This window comes from Lemur catta, chromosome 21 (genome assembly GCF_020740605.2).
Source record: "Lemur catta isolate mLemCat1 chromosome 21, mLemCat1.pri, whole genome shotgun sequence".
Classification (NCBI taxonomy): Eukaryota; Metazoa; Chordata; class Mammalia; order Primates; family Lemuridae; genus Lemur; species Lemur catta.
Window position 1 is genome coordinate 26,024,559 of NC_059148.1, and position 24,012 is coordinate 26,048,570.

Sequence of the window (24,012 nt, forward strand, 5' to 3'; positions counted from 1 at the left end):
TGAAGAAACCAAGACTCAGAGAGGCCAAGCCACTTGCCTGGGGTCACACAGCCAAAGGAGGCAGAGCCAGGACTTACACCCAGGTCTGTGTGGTACCCTGAGTCCTTTGAGTCATCGCCCCTGCCCACAGCCCTCCCGGGGAAGCTGCAGGGAGAGGAGCGAGGGCAAAGGCAGTGCACCCACCTCCTGGGGCAAGCGCCGAGGAACACGAATGGTGGGTCCGGCCAGGCAAACCCCAAGACAGAGGGGAGAGCAGTTCCTCACTGGGAGCCCCCTCCAGAAACCCCCAGCCTTTACCTGGTACCTCTGCTGGGTGGGGGGCCTCTTGCAGGCCTAGCCATGTGACTTTGCCAGTCGGTGCCTCAGTTTCCTTATCTGTCCCGTGGGCTTAAGCATGGTACCTACCTCACAGGCCTGCTGAGAAGACTGAGGTGCTTGGTGGGAAGGCTCAGCGCAGCACCTGGCGCACGGTTACTGCCGAGCGCCCCCATCCCCGCCCCTTGGAAAGCACTTCTCTGCCCTGGACCATCTGAGATCTGCAGTGTTTCCGGAGAGCGCCATCAGCATCTAGATTCTAGGCACTTCTTGAGTAAGACCAAGGCTGTGGGCAGCAACTTCTCGCCTCTGAGTCCCTTGGGGGGAAAGGCTGGTAAAGGCAGGGTTTTGAAAGTCTCGGGGCTGAGGCTTGCACAAGCCCAGGGCTGCTCTGCAGCCCCAGCCCTGCCCCGCCGCTGGTGTAGCAAGAAGGAGGAAGCCCAGTGTTCTTGCCCCCAAACCTCCTCTCCTAGTCACTCGGGCCTGCACCCTGGGAGCCACCATCCTCCATTCTGTCACCTCCTCCCACCTCCCCCAGTCTAGGCCAGCAGCAAGTTCTACCCGTAAGCACGTCCTGCGCCTGGCCACTCCTCTGCATCCCCACTTCCACTCCCAAGTCCAGGCCACCATCGTCTCTTGCTGCCTCATGGCTTCCCTGCTCCCACCCTTGATGCTACCCCCCCAAGTCCTCAGCATCACCCACCGTGCTCTCTACCTGATCGGGCCGTGTGATTATTTTTGATTCTTCTCTGTTGCTCCACTGCTGTCACCCTGACCTCCTCCTCCTCCTCCTCCTAAGTTCTTTGCGTTCTCAGGGCCTCTGCACAGTGTACCTGCTCTTCCTGTCCCTGGGAATGCTTTTCCCCACAATCATCTTGTGACTTGCCCCCTGGAACTCAGGGAACACCGTAAGTGTCACTTCTTCAGAAGTCTTCCCTGACCACCCACCGGAAGGAGCTGTGCTCACCTGCTGTCTAGTACAGTCCTCTGGTTTTCTTTTTTGCCAGCACTTAGCCCTGGGGAGTGTGATCTTGCTTCCATGTTTCCTTGGCTCCTTGTGTCCTCGCCTACAACGTAAGCCCACCAGGGCCCTGACCTTTTTCTTGTCTCTTCACTTTGGAGTTCCCAGAACCCAGCACAGTGCCTGGCACCCAGAAAAGGTTCAGATAAGTTTCTTCAATTGTAAGTGTGTAAAACCCTCAGAGTTCTATGTTCCTTCTCATTGCTTAACAGCATTTTTTCCTACATTTTTACATAGACCTCAGATTTGTCATTCTTCCTAATATCCTTCTGCCTTTCTCAGTTGTTTCCTAAAGTCAGCTTGAGGGCTGTTTCTAGGTTTTAGCCATAATATCCAACTTAGTTGTATATATCATTGTCCATATTATACATGTTTTTTGCTATCCAATGATTTCTTTGAGATATAATTTTCAAACTGAGGTGTTTAAGTCAAGGGTATGATCATTTTGAAGGCACTTGCCACTTATTACCAGATGGCTGTTTAGAAAGATCATCCTCAGCATCGTGTGCAAATTTCCCTGCAGCCTCACAAGCATTGTGTTTTATCCTTTTTATTTGTTTTGACTAGTATAATGAGGGAGGGCATGGTAATTTTAAGTTTTCTGTTGTTTGAATTGGTGAAGCCGAGTGGTTTTCTGTGTGTGTGGTAGCTCCATTTCCTGTCTTGTGAAGGAAGGAAATCTCCATGGCACCTTAAATCTTCCTTCGCTTGTGATGGTTCCACTTGAGGCCCCTCTCGTGAGAGCAGGCTGGGAGGGGGATATACAGAGCTAAACTCTGCTGGTTGCAGAAGCTGCTCTGTCAGTCAACCAGCAAGGAACTCTCTGAGAGTCCTTTGTGCCCTCACAGCATGGCACTGTGGGGAGAGAAAGAACTTTTTTTAAAAGTCTTTGTGAATATATTTTTCAAAATGGTAATATTTTTTTTAATTATAGAAGCAACACAAGGTGTGCAAGATTATTCACTGGAACATTGGGGTAGGAAGAGGTTGGGAAACAACCTTAAGTGTTCATCGCTAGTGGAACGGAACACATTCCTACAGGGAAATCCTGTGCAGCCATTACAAGAAATGCACTTGATCTCCAACACCCTGGCCTAGACCGATCTGAGATATTGTGTCAGTCTCCCTTGGTGGCTGTAGCAAATGACCACAGACTTAAAACAACACACACATTTATTATCTTACAGTTTTGGGGGACAGAAGTCCAGAATTAGTCTCAGTGGTCCAAAATCAAGGTGTTGGCAGGGCTGTGCTGCTCCTGGAGGCTCTGGGGGAGGTTGTTAGTTTGCCTTTGCTGATCCTAGAGGTGCCCACGTTCCTCAGACTGGCCCCTTCCTCCATCTTCAAAGCCAGCAGCATGACATGTTTAGATCTCTCTCGGACTCCAACCTCTGCTTCTGTCCTCACGTCTTTTAATTCTCCAGGCTCCACTTAAAAAGACCCTTCTGATTACACGACCCACCTGCATGAGACAGGACAACCCTCCATCCCAAGATCCTTAACCGTATCTGCAAAGTCCTTTTTGCCACTAACGGTGATGCACAAGTTCCAGGGATTAGGGCGTGTGCATCTTTTGCTGGAGGGAGGGCGCATTATTCTGCCTACCACTCTCTAAAGGGAAATAGGTTCAGAGCAGTGTGTGGGCTCACATTTGTGTAAGGGAAAAAAAGGGGGTGGGGTGGCGGGAAATACAATGTATGTGTGAAGGTGCAGAATACCCCGGAAGGCTGCAGAGGGAACTGGGGAGAGTGACTGCTTCCAGGAAGAACAGGATTGGAAGGGAGACTTGTCATAGTATATCTTTTTGTATTTAAATCTTTTGCTACATGCATATGTTACCTGTGTTAAAAATAATCTTCAAAAATAACACACAGTCATTGTAAAAGTTCAAACCTCCCGGAAGCAGAGAAGGAAAATATCAACCCAGCTCCACACACAGGTCACTCCCCTTTTTTCTGGAAAGAACCCACTGTGAAGAGTTTGCCTATATTCTTGCAGGCCAAAAACAAAGCACATGTATTTTTCCCCCACATAGATGGTCACCCTGTACAGACGAGGCTGCAGTGCGATGCCTTTGCTCTCTGTGTGGCTGCTGTCTTCCCTGTCCATGTGAAGCTCTAACTGCGCTGGCAGCTCCACTGCTCACATGCACATTAACTGACTTACCCAACAGCCGGCGGGGGACACTTAAATTGTTTGCTGCTTTTCAGAGCAGCCCCAACTCCGTAATGTCTGTTTTAAATGGAATGAAATTCACATAACGTGAAATTTGCCATTTTAAAGTGAATCATTCAGTGGCATTTATGCACAGCCAACACCTCTAGTTCCAGAATATTTTCATCACCCCAAAAGGAAACCCTGTACCCGTTAAATGGCCACTCCCCATTCTTCCCTTCCCCCAGCCCCTGGCAACCACCAGTCTGCTTCTGTGTCTGGATTTGCCTGTTCTGAGTATTTCGTATCAGTGGAATCATACACTGCGTGACATTGTGTCCAGCTGCTTCCCCTGAGTGTCCTGTCTCAGGGGTTTATCCGGGTTGTAGCACGAACCAGCACTTCATTTCTTTTGACGGCTGAATAACGTCCCCTGTGTGGATGTGCCCATGCTGTTCATCCGTCGATGACACCTGGGTGGTTTCCGCCGCTTGCTGTTGTGGGTTTGCTGCTAGGAATGTCCCCGGACAAGTATCCGTTTGCCTATTTCAGTCCCTTTGGCCGTATACCCAGGATATATGTTCTTCTACATACAGTTTGAGCTCAATACTATTTTCAGACACCTTTAAAACTAGCTTAACTTACAGCTAATTTATAAGGACTGCAAAGCACATACTAAGGCAAATGGTGACAGAATGACATCTGCATGAATGTCGTCTTATTTTTCAGATCCAGAAACAAGAGGAAAATGTCCACGCGGGATGAAAAGGTAAATTGATTCTGGTGATCTAGCAGCATTAAAGCAACTCCCAGCCTTGAAGGTCATTCTGTTTGGTGTTTCAGACTGAGTAGAGAGAGATCAGCTATACAGCGTGTTTCCACCGTGCCAAAGTATTAAAAGTCACAAAGGTGAAACACCTTAGAAGGACTTCCCAAAACCTCAAGGTAGCCTGATAACTGATCACCTGAATCAAGCAGTTCAAATCCCAGCTCTTCATTTTAATGACTGTGTGTCATTAGGCCAGGCCTTCACCTCCCTGAGCCTCAGTTTCCTTATCTGGAAAAGGGTGAAAGGGTTATTTACCACCTCTGCTCCGGACGGGTTGTCGGAGGATGTGATGAGACAGTGGGCTCACAGCATCAGGCAGAGACTGAGCTGTCCAGGGCTTTTCCTTCCCTCTGTTTTAGGTTAATGAAACTTGGATGCAGAGCAGTAAAACCATTTACTCAAGATCATATAGCTAGGAAGTGGCAGAAAGGGAATTTCAACCTGGCCTGGCTCCAAAGCAAATGCTTTGCCTCCTATTATCATATGACCATCCCGAGGGGTACAATAAACTCTGTCCTTGATATCCGGGGTGCAGGTTTGTTGGGCTTGGGGGGACATTGGTTGTGAGGATTGGGGCAGGGTGGAGAGGAAACATTGAGTTCCATGTCGGCTGTTCACTCGGCAGTTCTAGGGGCCTGGCCAGGTGCAGCTGTCCAGGGCAGGACTGGAAGCTCAGGGGAGCCGCAGGGGTGAGTGGGGAAGAGTCCAAGAAGCAAAGGTGAGGGCTGCTGGGACAGTGGAATGATAATGATGGTGAACTTTATCAAATTGATGACCCTAGCAACTATAATAAGAGGCACTCCCTGAGTTCCAGGTATTGTTAGTAAAAAAGTTAGTACCAAAGAAAGATAAGTAAAAACAATTCGTACTTTTCCTTCATTTTAGTTCCCTGTTAAATGTGGTGAACCAAAAGAGCGTGTGGAAATGCTCTGTGCTGATTGCACTGTGGTGAAACCAGCTCACTCGACCGTTTCAGGGGGAACTGGGTCAGCCCATGCAACTGGGAAAAACCGTGTGTGTCGGGAATCATGGCAGTGTTCATGTTCCAGGCTGGGCATCTCACTGATGGGAGAGGAAATAACCCATAAAAACGAAAAAGCATAATTTACGCCACCATATTTCTTGGCACATTAGACACCATTGATTGTAGATGTGCCGCGATTTTCTGTGCTGTGGAGAAAAATGCGCTGCCATTTACTGTGATACAAGGCGATCGTATCGTAAGGCACATCCAGATTTCAGAGATGTTAAAATGCGAGAAAATGTGGTCTTGGAATTGGTGATAAAGGTGCTAAAAATTGGGAACAATCAAAAAATGCAGTAGTAAGACCGTTTGACTCCTTGGTAAGTGTTTTGCCCACTGGAAAGGCGTAAGTCTGCGTATAACTAGTAGGGAGAAATAAGACTGCAGTCTGTGCTTATAGTTGTAACAGCTGTAGATTAGAGAGAAGTAGCTAGATGATGGATGTTTGTGTTGGGATAATGAATTTATTTCCCTTTCTTTGCTCATGTTTTCACCATAGTAATACTAAAAGGAATAGATCTGGGCCAGAGGTCTGTCTGTGGGTGAATGGCAGCAGGGGAGGGGGTGCACACGAGCCTGGGGTCTTGCACGAAGCTGGGAGGTGCAGGGACGAGTTGGGGAGGTGGGTGGGAGCCTTGCCAGAGGCCTGTGCCAGGGCATAGAGGCAGTGGGGCAGCGGGGGTTGGCATGCAGAGCCATGGACACACCTTGGGCCACTCCCGGGGACAGGAGTCTCCCTTCTGTAAAGCGGGAACAGTAACACTGCCTCGCAGAGTTGTAAGGATTAAGCAAGCTTGTGCATGCGGGGAAAGCGCTTACCACGTGCGGGGCTACAGCGGACACTTAGAAGTGGGAGCTGCCGCCTCTTGTGAGGATAAGCTGGGTCTCCAGCCCGTCCGCTGACTTCCTCCCCAGCGCAGGTGACTGCGGTCTCCCGCTGCATCCGGGGAGCCCGGGAGCCAGGTGTGCCCAGAGAGCCTTGCAGCCCCGTGGCTCCTTGGTCAGGAGGACTGCGGAGGCTCCAGGTGCAGCCGAGCGTTGCCTCTCCACCTCGGCCGCACCCAAACCCACCCAATCCATCTCCGAGCCTGGGTCCCAGGCTTCAGGGTGTTCTAAAGCTTCTAGGTGATTCCAGTGTGTGGCTGGGCCAAGAGCCTCTGGTCAGGCTGGGCTGGGCGCTGCCTCCCTCTGTCATTCCCTTAGCTGAAGCATCACTTGACATTGGCCCAGGTGACCGAGTCACACTGGTGATAGCTCTTAATTTCTAGCTGGGTAACTATGTTTTTTCTTTCCATGCTTTTGTAAATCAAATACCTGAACTTATGCTCCTGGATGATGTGACTTTGGACCAGACTTGTCTGACAGTCATTTCCAGGGAAACAGCCGACCCCTCCCCACCCTGCCGACCTGTGTCTTTCAAACTCAGCCCATTGGTGGATCCTGAAATCCATCTTGGTTGGGGGGGGGAGGTTGTTTTGTTTTTGAGACAGAGTCTTGCTTTGTCACTCCAGGTAGAATGCAGTGGCATCATCATAGTTCACTGCAATCTGAAACTCCGGGGCACAAACCATCCTCCTGCCTCAGCCTCCCAAGTAGCTGGGACTACAGGTGCTCACCACCATGTCTGGCTAATTTTGTAAATTTTTTGTAGAGATGGGGTCTCACTGTGTTGCCCAGGCTGGTCTCAAACTCCTGGCCTCAAGTGATCCCACCACCTCCTAAAGTGCCGGGATTAAAGGTGTGAGCCACTGCGCCCGGGCCCCTAAAATCCATTTAATGGGCTACCATCAGCCTTTTAAGAAATGAAATAGAATGAAATGAAAAATATAAGTGTTTCACACATAGTAACTTTGTTGTTAATCATAGAATGTGTATGTCAGTGTGTACAAGGTAGGGTATAAAACATTTCTTACTGAGAAGCCCTGCCTCAAACTCCCCACCCAGCACAGGGCTCCACCAGCCACGGGCCAGGTGCAGGGCTGGGCCGTGTTCACAACGGGTCCGGAGGGAGGAGGGGGCAAGGTACGGCAGCCTGGGTTGGATCCTAGGTGTGCTTCCCGCTGGCTGTGTGACCTGGGGCAAGTCACTGGCATCGCTGGTCCCGGTTTCTTCATCTGTAAATGGAGACAATTCCATCCCCAGCTGACGGGTTGTTGTGAAGGGCTTTGCACAGAGCTCGGGGGAATAGCAGGTGCTCTGGGATGGCTGCAGTGACTAGGATTCCCGTTCCTGTGAGTATTATTTCCCACACAGTCTCTGTCCACCCAGCCCCATGACCATCTTGCCAGGTGGGCAGACTTGTCTATCAGGTCAGAAGGGTTCTTGACCCAACAGGAAGAGGAGAGAAAGCTGGGGGACATAGCTTTGGGGGGACCAGGGCCACCGGCCTGTAAGTGCCCCCTCCCGCTGGAGCCAGTCAGCCGTCACGGTGGTTGTTTTCATGAACCTCAAACTTCCTCCCCACCCTAGAGAAGGAAAAGCTTCTACGCTTATTTAAAGACTTCCCTGATTTTAAAAATAGGTTTTCCCCAGAACACAACCCCCCTAGGGAGGTGCTGGGTAGGTGAGCTCACTGCGTGGTCCTCCTGCCTCTGCCTCCCCGCTGCAGGTGACTTGCCTACGGGCTTCATTCCACCCCCCAGGTAGCCTAGTGCAGCCTATGGTCTGCCGGGCCCAGAGGTCCTGGTGAGCCGGAACCTGCCTGGTCAGTGCCCTGGGGGTGCTCGGTCTGGTCAGGGGGACACCAGCCTCAGTCACAAAAATAGGAGGACGCGATACCACAGAGAGGACTCTGGGGCCACACCAGAGTGTGTCGGGGAGGCCCAGGCAGCTCCCATGAGCTGGATGCTGGGGGTGGGGGCTGAAGGAGAAAAAGAAGATAGATGGACCAGGTGTGCTGGTGCATGCTGGTAGTGCCAGCTACTCGGGAGGCCGAGGCAGGAGGATCACTTGAGCCCAGGAGTTGGAGGCTGCAGTGAGCTATGATCGCACCACTGCAGTCCAGCCAGGGCAACAGAGCAAGACCCTATCTCTAAATAAAAGAAAATAAAATGGAGAAGATAGATGACAAGGTGAAAGTGGGTGGCACATTCCAAGCAGAGGAAATCGCATGTGCAAAGGTCCCTATGGTTGGAGACACCAGCGGAGTAAGAAAGGCTAAATGGAGACAGTGGCCAAGCAGGGAGAGAGGTGGGAGGTGAGGTCAGATAGGTGGGCAGAGGCCGCAGGGTGCAGGGAAGGAGTAGGCCTCTGGGAGGCTTCTGAGTCTTTTTTTTTTTTTTTAAAGAGACAGGGTGTCACTCTGGCACCCGGGCTGGAGTGCAGCGGTGTGATCATAGCTCACTGCGGGCTTGAATGCCTGGCCCCAAGCTGTCTTCCTGCCTCTGCCTCCCAAAGCACTGGGATTACAGGCACATGCCACTGTGCCCAGCTGAGTCTTAGAGCAGTGGAAACCAAAGAAGAGTTATAAGTAAGGGAGTGTGCTGGATTCAGTGACTCACTGGGAGGACTCCTGGGACTCAGCACACAGATGTACTAATGGCTAAGACTAATGGCGAAAGGACATGAATTAAAACCATGAAGGGAAAAGGCACGTGGGGCGAAATTCAGAGGAAACCAGGCACAAGCTTCCAGAGTTCTCTCCTGGGCCAGGGGCATCACAGAGGACACAGTTCTTCCAGCAACTAGTTGTGACAAGATGTATGACATGCCTGGAGTTTATATTGGAGGCTGGTCACACAGGCACCCTCTGCCTGGCACTTAGAAAAGTTGCAGAGCCGGAAGAAGCAGCTGTCACTGGGACTGGCTGCAGGAATGGGCTCATCCCGAGGTTTTGTGACCTGGAGAAGCCCGCCGCCTCCTTGGGGTCCAGGACGGGCGTGCAGCCCACAGAGGCACAGGGGAGGGCACCTGGCCCGCCGGCTGCCCTGTCCTAGGCGGACTCCGGTGCACGTCCTCTGTGTTAGTTCTGGGGCCATAACAAATTAGCACACACTGCACGGCTTGGGACAAATGCATCCTCTCTCGGTTCCGGAGGCCAGAAGGCTGGGATCAGTGTGCTGGCGGGTTGGCGCCTTTGAAGGCGCCAAGATGGACACTCCGGCCTCTCCCCAGCTTCCGGCTGCCCACAGTCCTTGGCGTGTAGACGCATCAAGCCACTCTCTCTGCCTCCGTCCTCACGTGGCCTTATCCTCTGCGTGTCCTTTCCTCTTGTTATAAGGACACCGGTCATCGGATTTAGGGCTAACCCTAAATCCAGGATGGTTTCATCTCAAGATCTTTAACTAATTACATCTCCAAAGACTGGTATTCCAAATAGGGTCCAAATAGGGTCACATTCTGAGGTTCTAAGTGGGTGTGAATTTCGAGGGCCACGATGCAACCCCCTGTGCCCTCTGAGCAGGCAGATCCCTGGTCACCTGCTCTGTCTTCTAGGACAGAGTCTCCAAGTCACACAACTCAGATCTGATCCGGCTTTTCCATTTTCCAACAGTGTGACTGTGGATGTGTCACCTCCCTCTCCAAGACCCTAAAGGATGGCCTCAACCTTGGAGGGCTGTTAGGAGTTCAAATGAAGTGGCGCGTGGAAGGAAGTAGCCACGGTGTGCAAATGTGACTTACTAAAAAGAATAAGCATCGGGAATCGTAGATGTCCCTGCTGTGGTGTCTTGTTGGAGTTCGGGGGTGAGGGTGGTGGTTAATAAGAAAATCAAGTCTCCAAAAATAGCTCTGGGAGCGAAGAAGGAGTTGGGAACGAAGGGCCCTTGAGCCCTGGGAACTGGGAGTCGGCTGAATTTCGTAGAAAGTACCATTTTCTGCAGTTGCTGAGTGGCCGTGAGGTGGGGACTGTCCCCCTCCCACAGAGGGCGGCTTCCACACTTGTGAAATCGATGCTGAGAGAACTTTCCCGTCACTTCTAGGTGCATCTTTCTCACCTTCCCCCTCTTCCAGGTAGTGATTTTCTGGTACAGTACCTGTCAAGGTACCCGCAAAAGGGAAGTGGGTGACACGCTTACCTTGAAGGGACAGCACCTGTGATTTCATTGCCGTCGATTCGTTTGTTAACTACTTACTGCGCTGCCTGTGGCCGGGGGAGGAAGGTCTCTGCTGTGCCTGCGTTCGGGGCTGGTGTTGGAGACAGGTGTCCTGGAGACGTCCCGGTGCCATTACCAGTGGTGTGACAGGCAGATGGCAGGGGGGGCCTCGCCCGCTGGTGGAGGGTGGGGATCCAGGAAGGCTCCCCCGGAAGGCAAAGTCCAGACTTGAGACCTGAAGGACAGACAGGGTGAGACGGGTGAAGGGTGTTCCAGCCAGCAGGGACGGGGTGGGGGGACAGCAGGGACTCTGCCAGACTGGCATTGGAGGAAGGGGTGCAGGGTCCGGGCAGGTGAGAGGCGGAGACCACGGGCGGGAGGGACGCGGAAGCAGAATCTGGAGGCTGGAGGCAGCGGGAGGGCCAAGGACGAGCTGCGGTCTCGGCTGGGTGGCGGGCGGATGGGACGCCATGCCCGGGGGCTGGGGAAGGAGGAGTGGATGTGGCAAAGGATAAGAAATGAGTCCAGTTTGGGTCACAGCAAACCAATGAGCTGGCGGGATCTCGGACGGCAGGCTGGAGACTTTGAATGTGAGCAGTGTTGAGAACACACCGAAGGGGAAGAGTCACCAGTCCAAGGACAGGGTCAGTGTTGGGGTCTGGAGGACTCTGGCACGGGGCAGGGACAAGGAGAGACTGAGGAGGGAGGAGGAAAGTCGGAACGGGCTCAGCAGTGTCTGAGGGTGTGCTACGGTCAAGCAGGTCGGACCCAGAGTCCCGGGCTGTGATTCAGAAAGATGACCTCAGAGAGAGGAGCGTCAGGGTGTCGTGGGGACAGCAAGGATTCTTGCAGGGGAAACGCAGCCGTGGGGGTGTCTGGTGCCAGCAGCTCACTGGCATAGGTTCCTGGGGTTGCGCAGAGGGAAAGCCCAGGGTCAGTGGCAGGTGAGCAGGGAGGTGAGATGTCGCGGACGGCGAGGCTGGAGGGAGTTTTGTGGCCGAGAGCAGTGACAGCAGCGCTGCCGGGGAGGCTTGAGTCAGCCTTTCCGAGGGTGCCGAGAGCCGGGGTGACCGCTGAAGCTGCTGAGGCCCACGACCGTTTCTCCGTCAGCTGTGTCTTTGCCCTTTTCTAGAACTTCCCTGCTTCTGGCCTGACAGGCTCTTGACTTAAAACCAGAATTGTTTTCTGCTCTGCTGAGTGCCACGAATATCTTCATCCCACATTGCTAAAAGTTGCGTCTTTACTGGTGGCAAGGTCTGAGAAAGAATTTCCTCTCCTGCAAGATATAAACTGCGGTTTTTGCAAAGCACCCTGTGGCTCCCACCATGCTGAGAAATTGGGGTGGCTTTTGTCTGCCAGGTGAGGTGTTTCCGAGGGAAATTACAGCCAGTAGCCACCTGGAGGGCCTCAGTGTACCTGGGCCTGGCCCCCAGCCAGCCCTGAGAAGCCAGAGACGGATGGTGCAGCAGGGACAAGCTCTCGGCCCGGTGCCAGCGCCCTCAGCCAGCAGGTGTGTGATGGGCTTCTGCTCTCGGTCAGGTGTCACGCAAGACTCTGACCTTCATGGAGCATAAATGCCAGTGAGGAGAGAGAATTAATAAATAAATGGCTGCACAAAACAATTTCTTTTTTTTCTTTTTTTTTTTGAGACAGAGTCTCACTTTCTTGCCCGGGCTAGAGTGAGTGCCGTGGCATCAGCCTAGCTCACAGCAACCTCAAACTCCTGGGCTTAAGCGATCCTACTGCCTCAGCCTCCCGAGTAGCTGGGACTACAGGCATGGTCATGAGCCACCATGCCCGGCTAAGTTTTTTTTTTTGTATATATATTTTTAGTTGGCCAGATAATTTCTTTCTATTTTTAGTAGAGACAGGGTCTCACTCTTGCTCAGGCTGGTCTCGAACTCCTGACCTCGAGCGATCCACCCGCCTCGGCCTCCCAGAGCTAGGATTACAGGCGTGAGCCACCGCGCCCGGCCAAACAATTTCTAGTTAGAAACTGTGAGAAGGGATCTCGAAGGAAAAGTAAAGCATGAGAAGAGATGATAACACTGGGAGGGGATCAGATTTAGATTTTAGGGGTCAGGGAGGCCTGAGGAAGCCGCATTTCAGCTGAAGCTTCAAGCATGAGTAAGAGTGAGCCAGGCTCGGAGTGGGGAGAAGAGCATTCCGGGTCCAGGGAACAGCCTCGTGAAGGGTCCGAGTGGGGGAGTGTGGGGCAGCAGAGGGATGGGGGGTGGCTGGAGTATGGCGAGCAGGCTGTGGGGAGGGAGAGAGGCCGGTTCCCACAAGGCTGTGTGCTACGGGTGCAGCTGTTAGACCACGTGGTATTGTCCTTGACACTCTGTTCTGCTTCCACTTGATGTTTTCTATTGCCCTGTTGTTAAGTTCGCCGAACCTTTTTTCTGTAGTATATAGTTTCCATTTCTCTATTACGTTTTTGTTTTTTAAGAGGTGAGGTCCCACTCTGTTGCCCAGGCTGGGGTGCGGTAGTGCAATCATAGCTCACTGCAGCCTTGAATTCCTGGCCTCAAGCGATCCTCCTGCCTCAGGCTCCCGGAAGTGCTGAGATTACAGGCGTGAGCCACCACACCCAGTCTCCATTAAGATTCTTTATTTGTTCCCTCAGTAAGTTCACGTTTTCCTTGAAATCCTTGAATACATTTGTAGTATCTGTTTTCAAGTCTTTGTTGGCCAGTTTCATTATCTATGTCCATTTTGAGTCTTCTGATTGATTTTTTACTGGTTGTAGGCCACATTTTTCTTCTTGTTTATCTGTCTAGTAATTTTTATTGTATGCTGGATACTATGTATTGTATGTTGTTTGAGTGTATATTATTGTCTTCTTAATAGAGTATTGAGTTTTGTTCTAACAGGCAGTTCATTTAATTGGGGATCAGTTTGATCTTTTCAAGCTTTGTTGGGATGAGTCTAAGGTAGCCTTAACTCTAGGGCTGAGGAGGTCTACTTCTAAGGCATGGCTTTCTGGAATTTCTACTGAATGCTTAGGTGTTCAACAAGGTCTCTCTACTCTGACTGTTGGGAACTCACACATCTCCCAGCACGATCCTGTGTAATCTTTGGTAGTTGTTCAGTTTACAGCTCCCTAAGAGTTTTTTTCCTGAAAGTTACATTTTGCCCTGCTTTGTGGAGTCTTTCCCTGCATGTACAAAGTTTAGGACTCAGCCAAAGTCCATTTTTTGAATCTCCTTCTCTGCACAGCTTTTCTTTTTCTGGTACTTTGCCGTGCACATGTGACCTAAAACTTCTGGGCTCAAGCAATTTTCCTGCCTCAGCCTCCCAAGTAGCTGGGACTATAGACATATTTTTCTGTAGAGATGGGGTCTTGCTCTTGCTCAGGCTGGTCTCGAACTCCTGGCCTCAAGCGATCCTCCCACCTCAGCCTCCCATAGTGCTAGGATTATAGGTGTGAACCACCATGGCTGACCCACTTCCTTTTCTTTTCTTTTTTTTTTCTTTTGCTATGTCTCCCACCTGTCTCTTTTCTAAATCCAACTCATTGACTGTCCACATTGCTATATCCACTCAGTCACTTAACAAATATTTGAGTATTTTTGAGTATCTGTGGGAGGCGCTGGGTGTACAGCTGCACCATCGTACGCTGGACTCAGTACTTAAATGTAAGGGCGTCCTCTTAAGGTGTCCAGCAGAAGAGACTGGCAGGAGGCAACCGTTGAGGCAGGAGGAAAATCAGGCGGGTGTGTCCTTCCAGAAACCAGTGAAGGAAGCGTTTGAAGACAGGAGTGATGGATACTGCATTCAGTGCTGCCGAGGGGGGTACCTGGGCAGCACCCGTGATGTATACAGACGTCATAGTCACTTTTCGCTACCGTATAGCATTCCCTCACGTGAATAGAGAAGACTCATTTCTCTCTGCTACTATTGGGGTGAATATTTTCAGTGAACATTCTTGAACATGTCATTAAGAACAATATGCCAGTCTCAACTTGACAATGCCAAATTGCCTCCCCAAGTGGTGGCACCAGTGTTTGTTCCTGTCTTCAGGGTTCAAGGCCCCATTGCTTCACACCCTCACCAGCATTTGATGCGTAGACTTGGGATTCCTGCCAACCTCAGCGGTGAGAAGACGTGGGCTGTCACTTCAGTTTGCATTTTCCTGAGTACTAGTGAGGTTGAGCATCTTGGTTTCTCTTATGTCACCGGCCTGTGGGTATCCATTGCCCTTTTTCCACGGAATTTTCTTTTTCTTTTTGATTTATAAGATTTCTTTATATATTCTGGACACTAAATCTTTATTAAGTACGTTGCAAATATTTACTCCCAGTCTGTGGTGTGTCTTTTAACTTCGTTAGACCTATGTGTATGTGTGCATATCATACAAAAGCGTTTAGTTTTGATGCAGGCAAAGCTATTTTTTGTTAATTAATCTTTCCCTCTCCTGAGGTCATGAAGATACTTGCCCACATTTTGTTCTAAGACTTTTAAAGGGTTTTAAAAAATACACTTATACACGTTAATGTTAATGCATCTGAAATTCGTTTTTGCGCGCATCGGGTAAGGTAGGGATAAAATGTTGTTTTTTCCTAGAGGGAAAGCCAGATGTCCTAGGTCTCTGGTCTTTCCCCACTGCTCAGGACTGCCACCGCCTCGCCTCCAGCTTCCCTCAGGGACACAGATCTGTTTGGGCTCTTTTCCTGTTCTGATTATATCGCCTACTCTTGTACTCATACCCAGAAGTTTTAATTATTGAACTTTATGAAAAATTTGGTATCTGGTAGGGTAAACAGGCAGAGAGCGGGCAGGGATATTGGCTTTGCTGTGGGTCATCTCTCTGTAAACCGCCATCCGTGCATTTAAAATAGCGCTGGGTGAACTTAGACACGTCCATTTGCCACTCGCCTGACGAGGGCTGATTTGTGGCATGAAGGGTGGCAATCTCGTGACTTTTCTGTGAAAATCTGGGTACTTTTACTTTTGGCTTTCCCCGCCCTGCCCGGCCCCCTCTCACCCCCGGTTTTCAGGGGCGATGTCTCTGAACCGTGGGGCGCTCTTCCGGCCTGTACACCTGGGCCTGTGGTGGGTGCCTTGTGACAGGGCTGGTGGCTGCTGCCAGCCAGACCACAGAGACAGGCCTGGCGGGGTCTGGAGTTTCCTGTTGCCTCAGAGACACTGAGACCCTGGATTCCAAAAATAGAAACACGAGAAACCACCGTGACCTCACGGTCTCTGTGCGCACACGGTGCTCTGAGCACCGGGGTGGCGCGGCCGGGCCCTCCCCGTCACTGCAGTGTGGGGTCTGAGCGTCCCCTGCCCTCAGCGCCGCCCTGCCTGAAGCTGCTGTGCTCTGTCCCCGCCCCTTCAGGCAGTCACCCGCAGGGCCAAGGTGGCTTCCGGCCAGAGGATGAGCAAGTTCTTGAGGCACTTCACTGTCGTCGGGGACGACTACCAAGCCTGGAACATCAACTACAAAAAGTGGGAGAATGAAGAGGAGGAAGAGGAGGAGGAGCAGCAGCTGCCGTCCACGCCAGCCTCGGGCGAGGAGGGCCGGGCAGCAGGCCCGGATGCTGCCCCTGTCCCCGCACCCAGGCCCCCGCCCGACTTCAGGAGCACGTTGAGGAAGCTCTTCAGCTCCCACAGGTTTCAGGTAGGTGGGGCAGGGCCCGAGTGGGCCCGTCCCTGCCGCTGCCTCGTTCGTCCCGCAGAGGTTTTCTGGGTGCCCCACGCTTCACGGGGATGCAGTGGGCACAGCCCACGTTGTCGGGGCCGGGGGACACAATCTGAAAGTAAACTAAAGGTCCATCAGTGGATGAATGTTAAACAAAATGTCCATCCATACGGTGGGATATTCAGAGACAAAAAGGCATGAAGCACTGATCCACACTACAGCGTGGATGGATCTAGAAAACATGCCAAGTATAAGAAGCCAGTCACAGAAGACCATGGACCGTATGATTCCGTTTATAGGAAATGTCTAGAACAGGCACGTCCATAGAGACAGGAAGTAGAGTGGTGCTTGCCACAGGTTGGAGCGTTTCCATGGAGGGTGATGAAAATGTTCTGGGACCTAGAGAGTGATGATGGTCACACAACCTTGTGAATGTACTTAATGCCACTGAACTTTACGCCAACTTTAACATGGTAACCAGTTTGCAGCGTGCAGATCGTACCGCACACACAGTAGATGAAAGGGTAGACACTGGAGACAGCTGGGTGCTGCTCCTGAACAAGGCCGAGAGGGTCCCCTGCCTCAGGGCACTCGTCACCATGGGAGTCTCTTCTCTTGTGGAGCCATGCCACAGATACCTGCGTGGCTTCAAACCCTCCGCCGGCCTCCAGGTGTGGTTACGGGGAGAACAGCGAGGGAGGTGTGGTCCTCACAGTTGCGAAAGGGAGCTGAGCTTTCTGTGGGGTTCATTTTGAAGGACCACGGTAGGTGAGCCTGGCCAGCCCTGTGGTGGGCAGTGTCTGGAACCATGTTCCGAGTCCCAGGTCCTGCAGGAGGCCTGGTGGCATCAGGGACTGCTCCTTGGCAGTCCGGTTCCCAAAGGCAGGCATTTTTGGGGTCACTGCTGCAGGCATCCTGAGCCAAAATAAACCAGTTCCTCCTTAGAGCCCCTGTCCCCCCTGGGAGCAGAGAGAGCAGCCCTTTCCACTCCTGTCACTGACTTTCTTCCAAAGTAAAAGAGAAAAATTTTAGAGTGGTCTTTTTTCTTGTTTCACTTTCCTATGGCTTAAAGCAAGCAAGCGGCCTGCTCATTCCTCTGTGGCTGTAACAGGAAAGGAAATGTGGAGTTAAGTCATTGGGGTTGAAATCTCAAACCCTCAATTTCAGGAGAAGGAAAGAGCCAGCTTCCTTCCAGCTGCGAGGGGGGCCTGGGACTGCCCCTCGGGATGTCGCCACTGGGCCACTCGGCCGGCTCAGGGCTGGGGCCCCCCAGAGACACTGCTACTGGGGAAAGAGATGAATGGCTTTAGTAATCAAGATGTTTATTCAGTTTCTTGATGGTTGCTTATTGAGCACCTACTGCGTACAGTGGCAAACGTGGCAGACACATCCCTGCCCTCACTGAGGTTCTGACAGCCGGTGGAGAGGCAGGAATTACAGGAATCATCACCAAGACAAATACTGGTTACAAGTGAAGACAGAAGCTCTCTGTAGGGAGACAGAAGGGGGCTCTGAGAGATCCTGGGGGTGGAGGGAGATCTGGTTGAGGACTTGGAGTTGGAGGAGGTGATATTTCACCTGCCACCTGTAGGCTGAGCAGGCGCGAGCCCTGTGGGTGGGCGGGGAGGGGCTGTCCAGGCAGAGGGGCTGCCTGTGCCAAGGGCCCAGGTGGGGAAGAGCCCGCAGCGTCCAGGGAACGGACAAGGGTGCACGTGGCTTGAGTTTAGCAAGCAGAGCCATTGCCTGGCAAGAGAGGAGGCGAGGGACGGTCATCCGTAGGCAGTGGGCTGCCATTGAAGGTTCTAAGTGGTTGGGGGTGACATCAGATTTGTAGAGGGATTCAGGGTGGAAGCAGGAGGCCAGGCTGGAGTAGGGGATGAGAGGTGTCGATTTCTGCAGGTAGAATCAGCAAACAGGAAGGTCCTGGAATCCCCTTCTCAGGTGGTTTGAGGTGGCCAAGGTGACACAATAGTTAACTGCTGTCACTTCTTACACGGACTAGCACAACCAAGGGGGAGAACACGGGGTGATTCAGGCCTCCATGGATCACCGGATGGACAGGATAGAGTCAAGCCAAGGGAAGATGGTCCCTGAAGGTCAAGGACTTCATTCTGTTCCTTTGCACACGGGTCAGGCCCTGTGCTAGGCACTCTCCACACATTACCTCCTGTCACACTCCCATTGTCGCTCTGGTGTAGAAATGTGGCCAACTGCATTTTCCCCAGGAGGACACTAAAGCCAAGGCTCGGCCCAGGGTGCGCACCCTGCACCTCTGGATTCTGTGGCTGGGCACGGCCGTCCTTGCCAGGGTAAGGATTTGGAAACTGGCTTCTCTGAATTCTCAGCATTTTTCTTTGTGGCGTGGCTCCCCTCAGAACTAGTACTGCCTCGTAAACTGGAAATTCAGGGCCTTGGGATTAGTTCACAGAGACCAGCGCTGGGACCCAGGCATGGTAATTTTGTGACCTTGGGTCAATCTGTCTCTTTTCTTTTGGGTGGTTTTCTTTTTTAAATTGAGGTGAGATTCACATAACATAAAATCGATCATTTTAAAGTAGATAATTCTGTGGCATTTATTTAGGACATTCACAGTGTTGTACAACTTACCACTATCTAGTGCCACAACATTCTTATCACCCCAAATGGAAACTCTGTACCCATTAAATAGTCATTCTCCCCCAGACATTGGCAACCATTAATCTGCACTGTGTCTTTATGGATTTTCCATTTCTGGACATTGTATATAAATGGGGTCATACACTGTATGGCCTTTTGTGTCTGGCTGCTTTCACATAATACGATGTTTTCAAGGTTCATCCATATAGTAGTCTGGATCAGAACTTCATTCCTTCTTATGGCTGGATATCGGGTCTGTTCCTCGTATCTCTGTGTCTTGGTTTTAGACCTCATGAGCTCTCAGATCCCTTTAGCTCTAAAATCAACAGAAGAAAACAAAAAACCCACCAGAGGCTTTAATCTTTATTAAGCTGCTGAATGTGGGTATGTGTGAAAACTGCATTGCAAAGCAATTTGCTGGGAAACTTTCACAGTAAACCACGTCATCAAATACTTTAATTACTGAAATAATTACCTACGGGTTGAAATGGTCAAAGGATTAATAGTTTGTTCTTGCATAGGCCTGAATTTGTTAAATTTCAATCTGAAACTGCAGAAACTGCCAAGATAACGATAGATTAATTTTCAGAGGTCAAAAATCTATTGATCTGAGAGCATGCGAGGCCAGGCCCCAGGGGAAGGAGGTGATGGTCCGGAATTTCCAAGGGAAGAGAAGAGTCACACAGGGTCCTTTAGGCCTCCTCCCATTGCTGTGACTCCACCGCCATCTCCCAGAATGCTGTCCCCTCCACCCGCCCTTAGCGCCCTCACAGAAGCTTCGGTTAACTGAGGCTCCGCGGTGTTGAGACATGCTGGGGCCCGAGCTGATGGAGGAGCTGGGGCAAGCCCGCCATTAGTGACCTCGGTCACCAGGACTGCCACCACCACCAGCTGTCTCCCATACTCGCCATCAGTGAGCCCACCCAGCCACCCTGGTCCCACTCATCCTCCTCTGCCAGCAGGTCACAAAGCCGGTGAGATGGGCTTTCCCGCGGCAGCTCCCCTCAATTCCCAGGAAACCGTCAGCCCCGAGGAGCACACGTGAGCCGGGCGAGCACCTCAGGCTCTGTGGAGCTGGCCTGTGAGCGCAGTGGCCATCACTATGACCCCGTGGCCTGAAGCAGGCAGTCCCTGGATGTCCCTCCCAGGATTCAGATCGCTGAGGCTGGGACATGTTGAATTATTAAGCATCTGTTCTGCGGGTGCCCTGGCAACAGCAAACCCCCAAAACACAAAAACTTTAAAAATGATTTTTTATTTTTTGCCATCTAGGAAGTGGCAGTGGGGCTTGAGAGGTGGAATTGAGAAACGGTGACCGAGGCCAGCAGATGAGCCGTGCAGAGGCTCTGGGAGGGCAGGCACCGCCTGGAGGGGAAGGAGGTGGCTTCTGCCATTGGCCGGAGAGGGGCTGGCCCCCGCAGGCTCCTCCCAGCAGTTGGCAGCGGGCTCCCCTCCCCGCAGTCTACCGGTGGTTTCACCCAAAGGTCTCCAAACCGGCTCCTAAGATGGGAGGAGCGTCCCTGCGTGGGTCTCAGGTTTCTGGCCGTTCCCTCGGCCCGCAGGTCATCATCATTTGCCTGGTCGTCCTGGATGCCCTCCTGGTGCTCGCCGAGCTCATTCTGGACCTGAAGATCATCCAGCCGGACAAGAACAACTACGCCGCCAGGGTAGTGTCGCAGCTCTTCTGGGGTTTTCCTGATACGGTTCACTCCCGCTGTCCGCTGAGGGGCCCGTGGTGGAGCAGCTGTCCCCTACCGGGAGTCGCAGGGCCCTCTAGGACGGTGATTTGACCGGGTGTCTTAGTCAAGGGGCAGAGAAGGTGTCTTCCTTCCCAAATGACAGATGAGCATTTACTACAAGCAGGAAACCCCGTTTCACTTGATGGTTGAATCGTGAGCGAAGCTGGACCACTGGGCTGATCCTAGAGGGACTGTCCACCCAGGAGTGTGGTTGGCTTTCTGGTCCCCCGAGGCAGGAGGGCTGTTTCTCCTCCTGTCTTCTGTTGATGGTCTGCATGTCCCCCAAGCTAGAGCCACGGGGGGAAGTGCTTACCCGTGCCCTGAAGTGGTAAAAAGGGCAGAAGGGAACATTAAAACTCCTCACTCCTGGTACCTTTGCAGAGGCGCCCTGTGATGCCGTCTCCCCTGCCAGCCCTAGTCTTCGCATGGAAGGAGAAGTGTCTTCCCTCTCCATTTTCTAATAGAATCCAGTAAGACACCTGCTGTACTCACCATCTTTCTTCTCATATTTTTATTATGAAAAATAGCAGACATTTGCTGTATTTGCGTTATCGCTGTATATGCCCACAGACACATTTCTGACCACTCAACATCACGACACTTCCCCCCTAAATACTTGAGCATGCCTAAGAATAGGGTCTTCCTGCTACAGGGCCAGAATGGCGCCATCAGACCAAAAGATCCATCCCACCTAGGAACCACTTTTATTCACATCTCCTCTCGTCCCAAGAATGTCCCTTATGGTGCTTTTTCTCACACTAGGACCCAGACCTCCAGTATTCTATTTCATTTTCTCTCCTTGGGCTTTTTTAATCTAGAAGAGTCCTCACACCCTTTTTCATTTCTTTTTCCCTCATGACATTGACTTTTTGAAGAGTCCAGCCGATCGCCTTGTAGGATGTCCCGTGTTCTGCATTTGTTGAATATTTCCCCAGAGGTCCTTGACCTTGTGGCTTAATCTCCTGTACACCAGAGGTTAAGGGCCGGGGTCAGTGAGCAGGCATTCCTCCTTGATGGTGGTGTCTTCAGTAGACACGTAGTGCCAGGGTCCCGGCTTAGTGCCATTCAGCTGGATCACCTGATTTAGGTGGCAAAAGCCAGACTGCTGCACTGTTTGGGGGCACTTTTCCCTTTGCCGTTATAAATGACCTGCCGCTGACACTTTGGTAGCATGCAAACACCCTCTTCCCCGGCCGGCAGCCATTGGTGGTGCCGGCCTGCGTCAGCAAACACGCTGGCGGATGCTAAGTGGTGATTTGCCAGTTCTGTCTTTCCTTGCACATTTAGTAGTTGGTATTCTACAAAGAGGAGCTTTTTTTTTTTCCTTCCAACTTGTGTCTGCATGTGTGGGTGTACCTCACTTGACTTAGGAATTTTTTATTCAGTGTATTACAATCAATGTTAGTCATTATTTTTCATGTTCAAAATGTCCCAAATTTGGTCACTGTGAGCCTCTTCAAGCTGACTGCTGTGTCTTTTTGACACGACTCCGTAAGTCTTTGAAAGTTTCCTTGCTTTTCTGGCATAAGAAATCTAACACTTTGTACTTTCCCTGTCGCAGGCCTAGGAATGGTTTCCTTACTGTGAGGACTAGTACTTACAAATCAAGATCTAGGGACTCTTGGCAGTCACCACCTGCCGTGGTGATCATTCCTAATTGGTACACATGGGTCTGCTTCAGTCTTCTCATTTTTTTATTTTTAAGAGAGAGGGTATCGCCATGTTGCCCAGGCTGGACTCGAACTCCCGGGCTCAAGCAATCTTCCCATCTTGGCCTCTGGAGTAGCTGGGATTACAGGAGTGCACCACCTACCTGGCTTAGTCTTTTTTAACAGTTTAGCTACAGCTGCCAGTGCTCCGTGTGGAGGTACTACCATTCACTTGAAGAGTGCCCTCTAATGGATATTCACATTCTACAAACAATGCAGGAAATTGCTGCAGTGAGTCCCGCTCCCACACATCTGTGTGCACACGTGAGCTCAGCTGTAGGATAAGCTCTTAGCCTTGGAATTGCTGGGCCAAAGGCTACAGTGGATGTTTTAATTCTGACATTGCCTAACTGCCCTTCAGAGAGCAGGGACCTTGTGGTGTTCACGCTGCCTTTCCAGCCCCGAGAACAGCGCCTGGTGCTGGTAGTTCAGTATTTGTCCAACAAATGACTTCGCTCTCTGATAACCGGGCAGGTGCACTCGAGGTCAGCTTGTCTGTGTGAACGGCCCCAGCCGGTGACAGAGGCCCAGGTTTGCTCTGACTGTGGCTCCTTGTCCCCTTCAGGTGTTCCACTACATGAGCATTGCCATCTTGGTCTTTTTTATGATGGAGATTTTCTTTAAAATATTTGTCTTCCGCCTGGAGTTCTTTCACCACAAGTTTGAAATCCTGGATGCCATCGTGGTGGTGGTCTCGTTCGTCCTCGACATTGTCCTCCTGTTCCGGGAGCACGAGTTTGAGGCTCTTGGCCTGCTGATCCTGCTGCGGCTGTGGCGGGTGGCCCGGATCATCAACGGTGCGTCTGCTGCATCCTGGGTGGTGGAGGGACGGGAGAGCGGGTGGGGCCCTGGAATGGGTTGGAGGCATGGCTGATTTGTCACTCTGGGTGCGCACACACGTGGACAGTTCCCATTATGGAGGCCACCACCTTCTCCCCCACCATCCCCCGCTCTTCCTCTTCCTCCTAGAGGCTAGAGAAAAGTGAAGTGGTGTGATTTGGTGTCGCTGCCACCTCTGCAGCTACAGAGACCAGCATGTGTATTCCGAGAGGAACAACCTTCTCCGTTAGGCTATATTTTCATGATTATTAAAAGATATTTAGGGGCCGGGCTCTGTGGCTCATGCCTGTAATCCTAGCACTCTGGGAGGCTGAGGCAGGAGGATCACTTGAGGTCAGCCTGAGCAAGAGCCGAGACCCTGTCTCTACTAAAAGTAGAAAAAATTAGCCAGGTGTGGTGGCATGTGCCTGTAATCCCAGCTACTCAGGAGGCTGAGGCAGGAGAATTACTTGAGCCCAGGAGTTTGAGGTTGCTGTGAGCTAGGCTGATGTCACGGCACTCTACTCAGGGCAACGGAGTGAGACTCTGTCTCAAAAAAAGAAAAAAAAAATTATGGAAAGGTTTACTAGCCCCTTCTGGCTTTTTCCCAGCCAGTGCATCTTTGTTTCTAATTTGTTGTTTCTCGAAGGGGATTGTGCCAGAGCCCGGCCCACCCTGGGGGGGGCACCATCTGGAGGGGAGGCAAGTCAGCTGAGAAATGCTCGATGCCGCGTTCCTCCCCTTTTAGAGAGTACGCTAGCGTGAGGAAGGCTCGAGAACTTTTAAGTCTTCCAAATGGATGTTTGGGTACTGTTTTGGGAAATGACAGCGATTCACACGCCATGGACTCTGGCTGTGGAGAATGTACTTGGGGAAGTCCCGTCGTCCCAGATTTCAGGTGAGACTCTGGTCCTCGCACACCCCGCGGCCCGGCGGCCTCCGCTGCAGAGAACCCACGCTGTGCTGGGGGTAGGGCGGGTTCCGCTGCCAGTGGCCTGGGCAGAACTGCTCCAACGCCAGTCTGTGGACCTGCTGCACCAGAGTCATCTTCGAGGCTTTTTTTTTTTTCCCGAATGAGGAGCCTGACGCAGGGCGCCTGGCGGGGACCC

At 51.7% G+C, this 24,012-nt stretch overlaps 1 protein-coding gene across 2 annotated transcripts in view; it reads left to right on the top strand.

Annotated features, from left to right (window-relative positions):
• HVCN1 (hydrogen voltage gated channel 1) overlaps nt 1-24,012 on the top strand; it is a 27,087-nt gene continuing 3,075 nt past the window's right edge. Inside the window, exons 1-5 of one of the 2 annotated variants that reach the window (XM_045534836.1) lie at nt 1-83; nt 4,220-4,259; nt 15,718-15,999; nt 20,199-20,303; nt 22,650-22,881. In XM_045534836.1, coding sequence (XP_045390792.1) covers nt 4,239-4,259; nt 15,718-15,999; nt 20,199-20,303; nt 22,650-22,881 — 640 coding nt within the window. In that variant the 5' untranslated portion in view covers nt 1-83; nt 4,220-4,238. Of the gene's footprint in view, nt 84-469; nt 590-4,219; nt 4,260-15,717; nt 16,000-20,198; nt 20,304-22,649; nt 22,882-24,012 lie in introns of those variants that run through there. The other variant, XM_045534837.1, reaches the window with a different exon arrangement.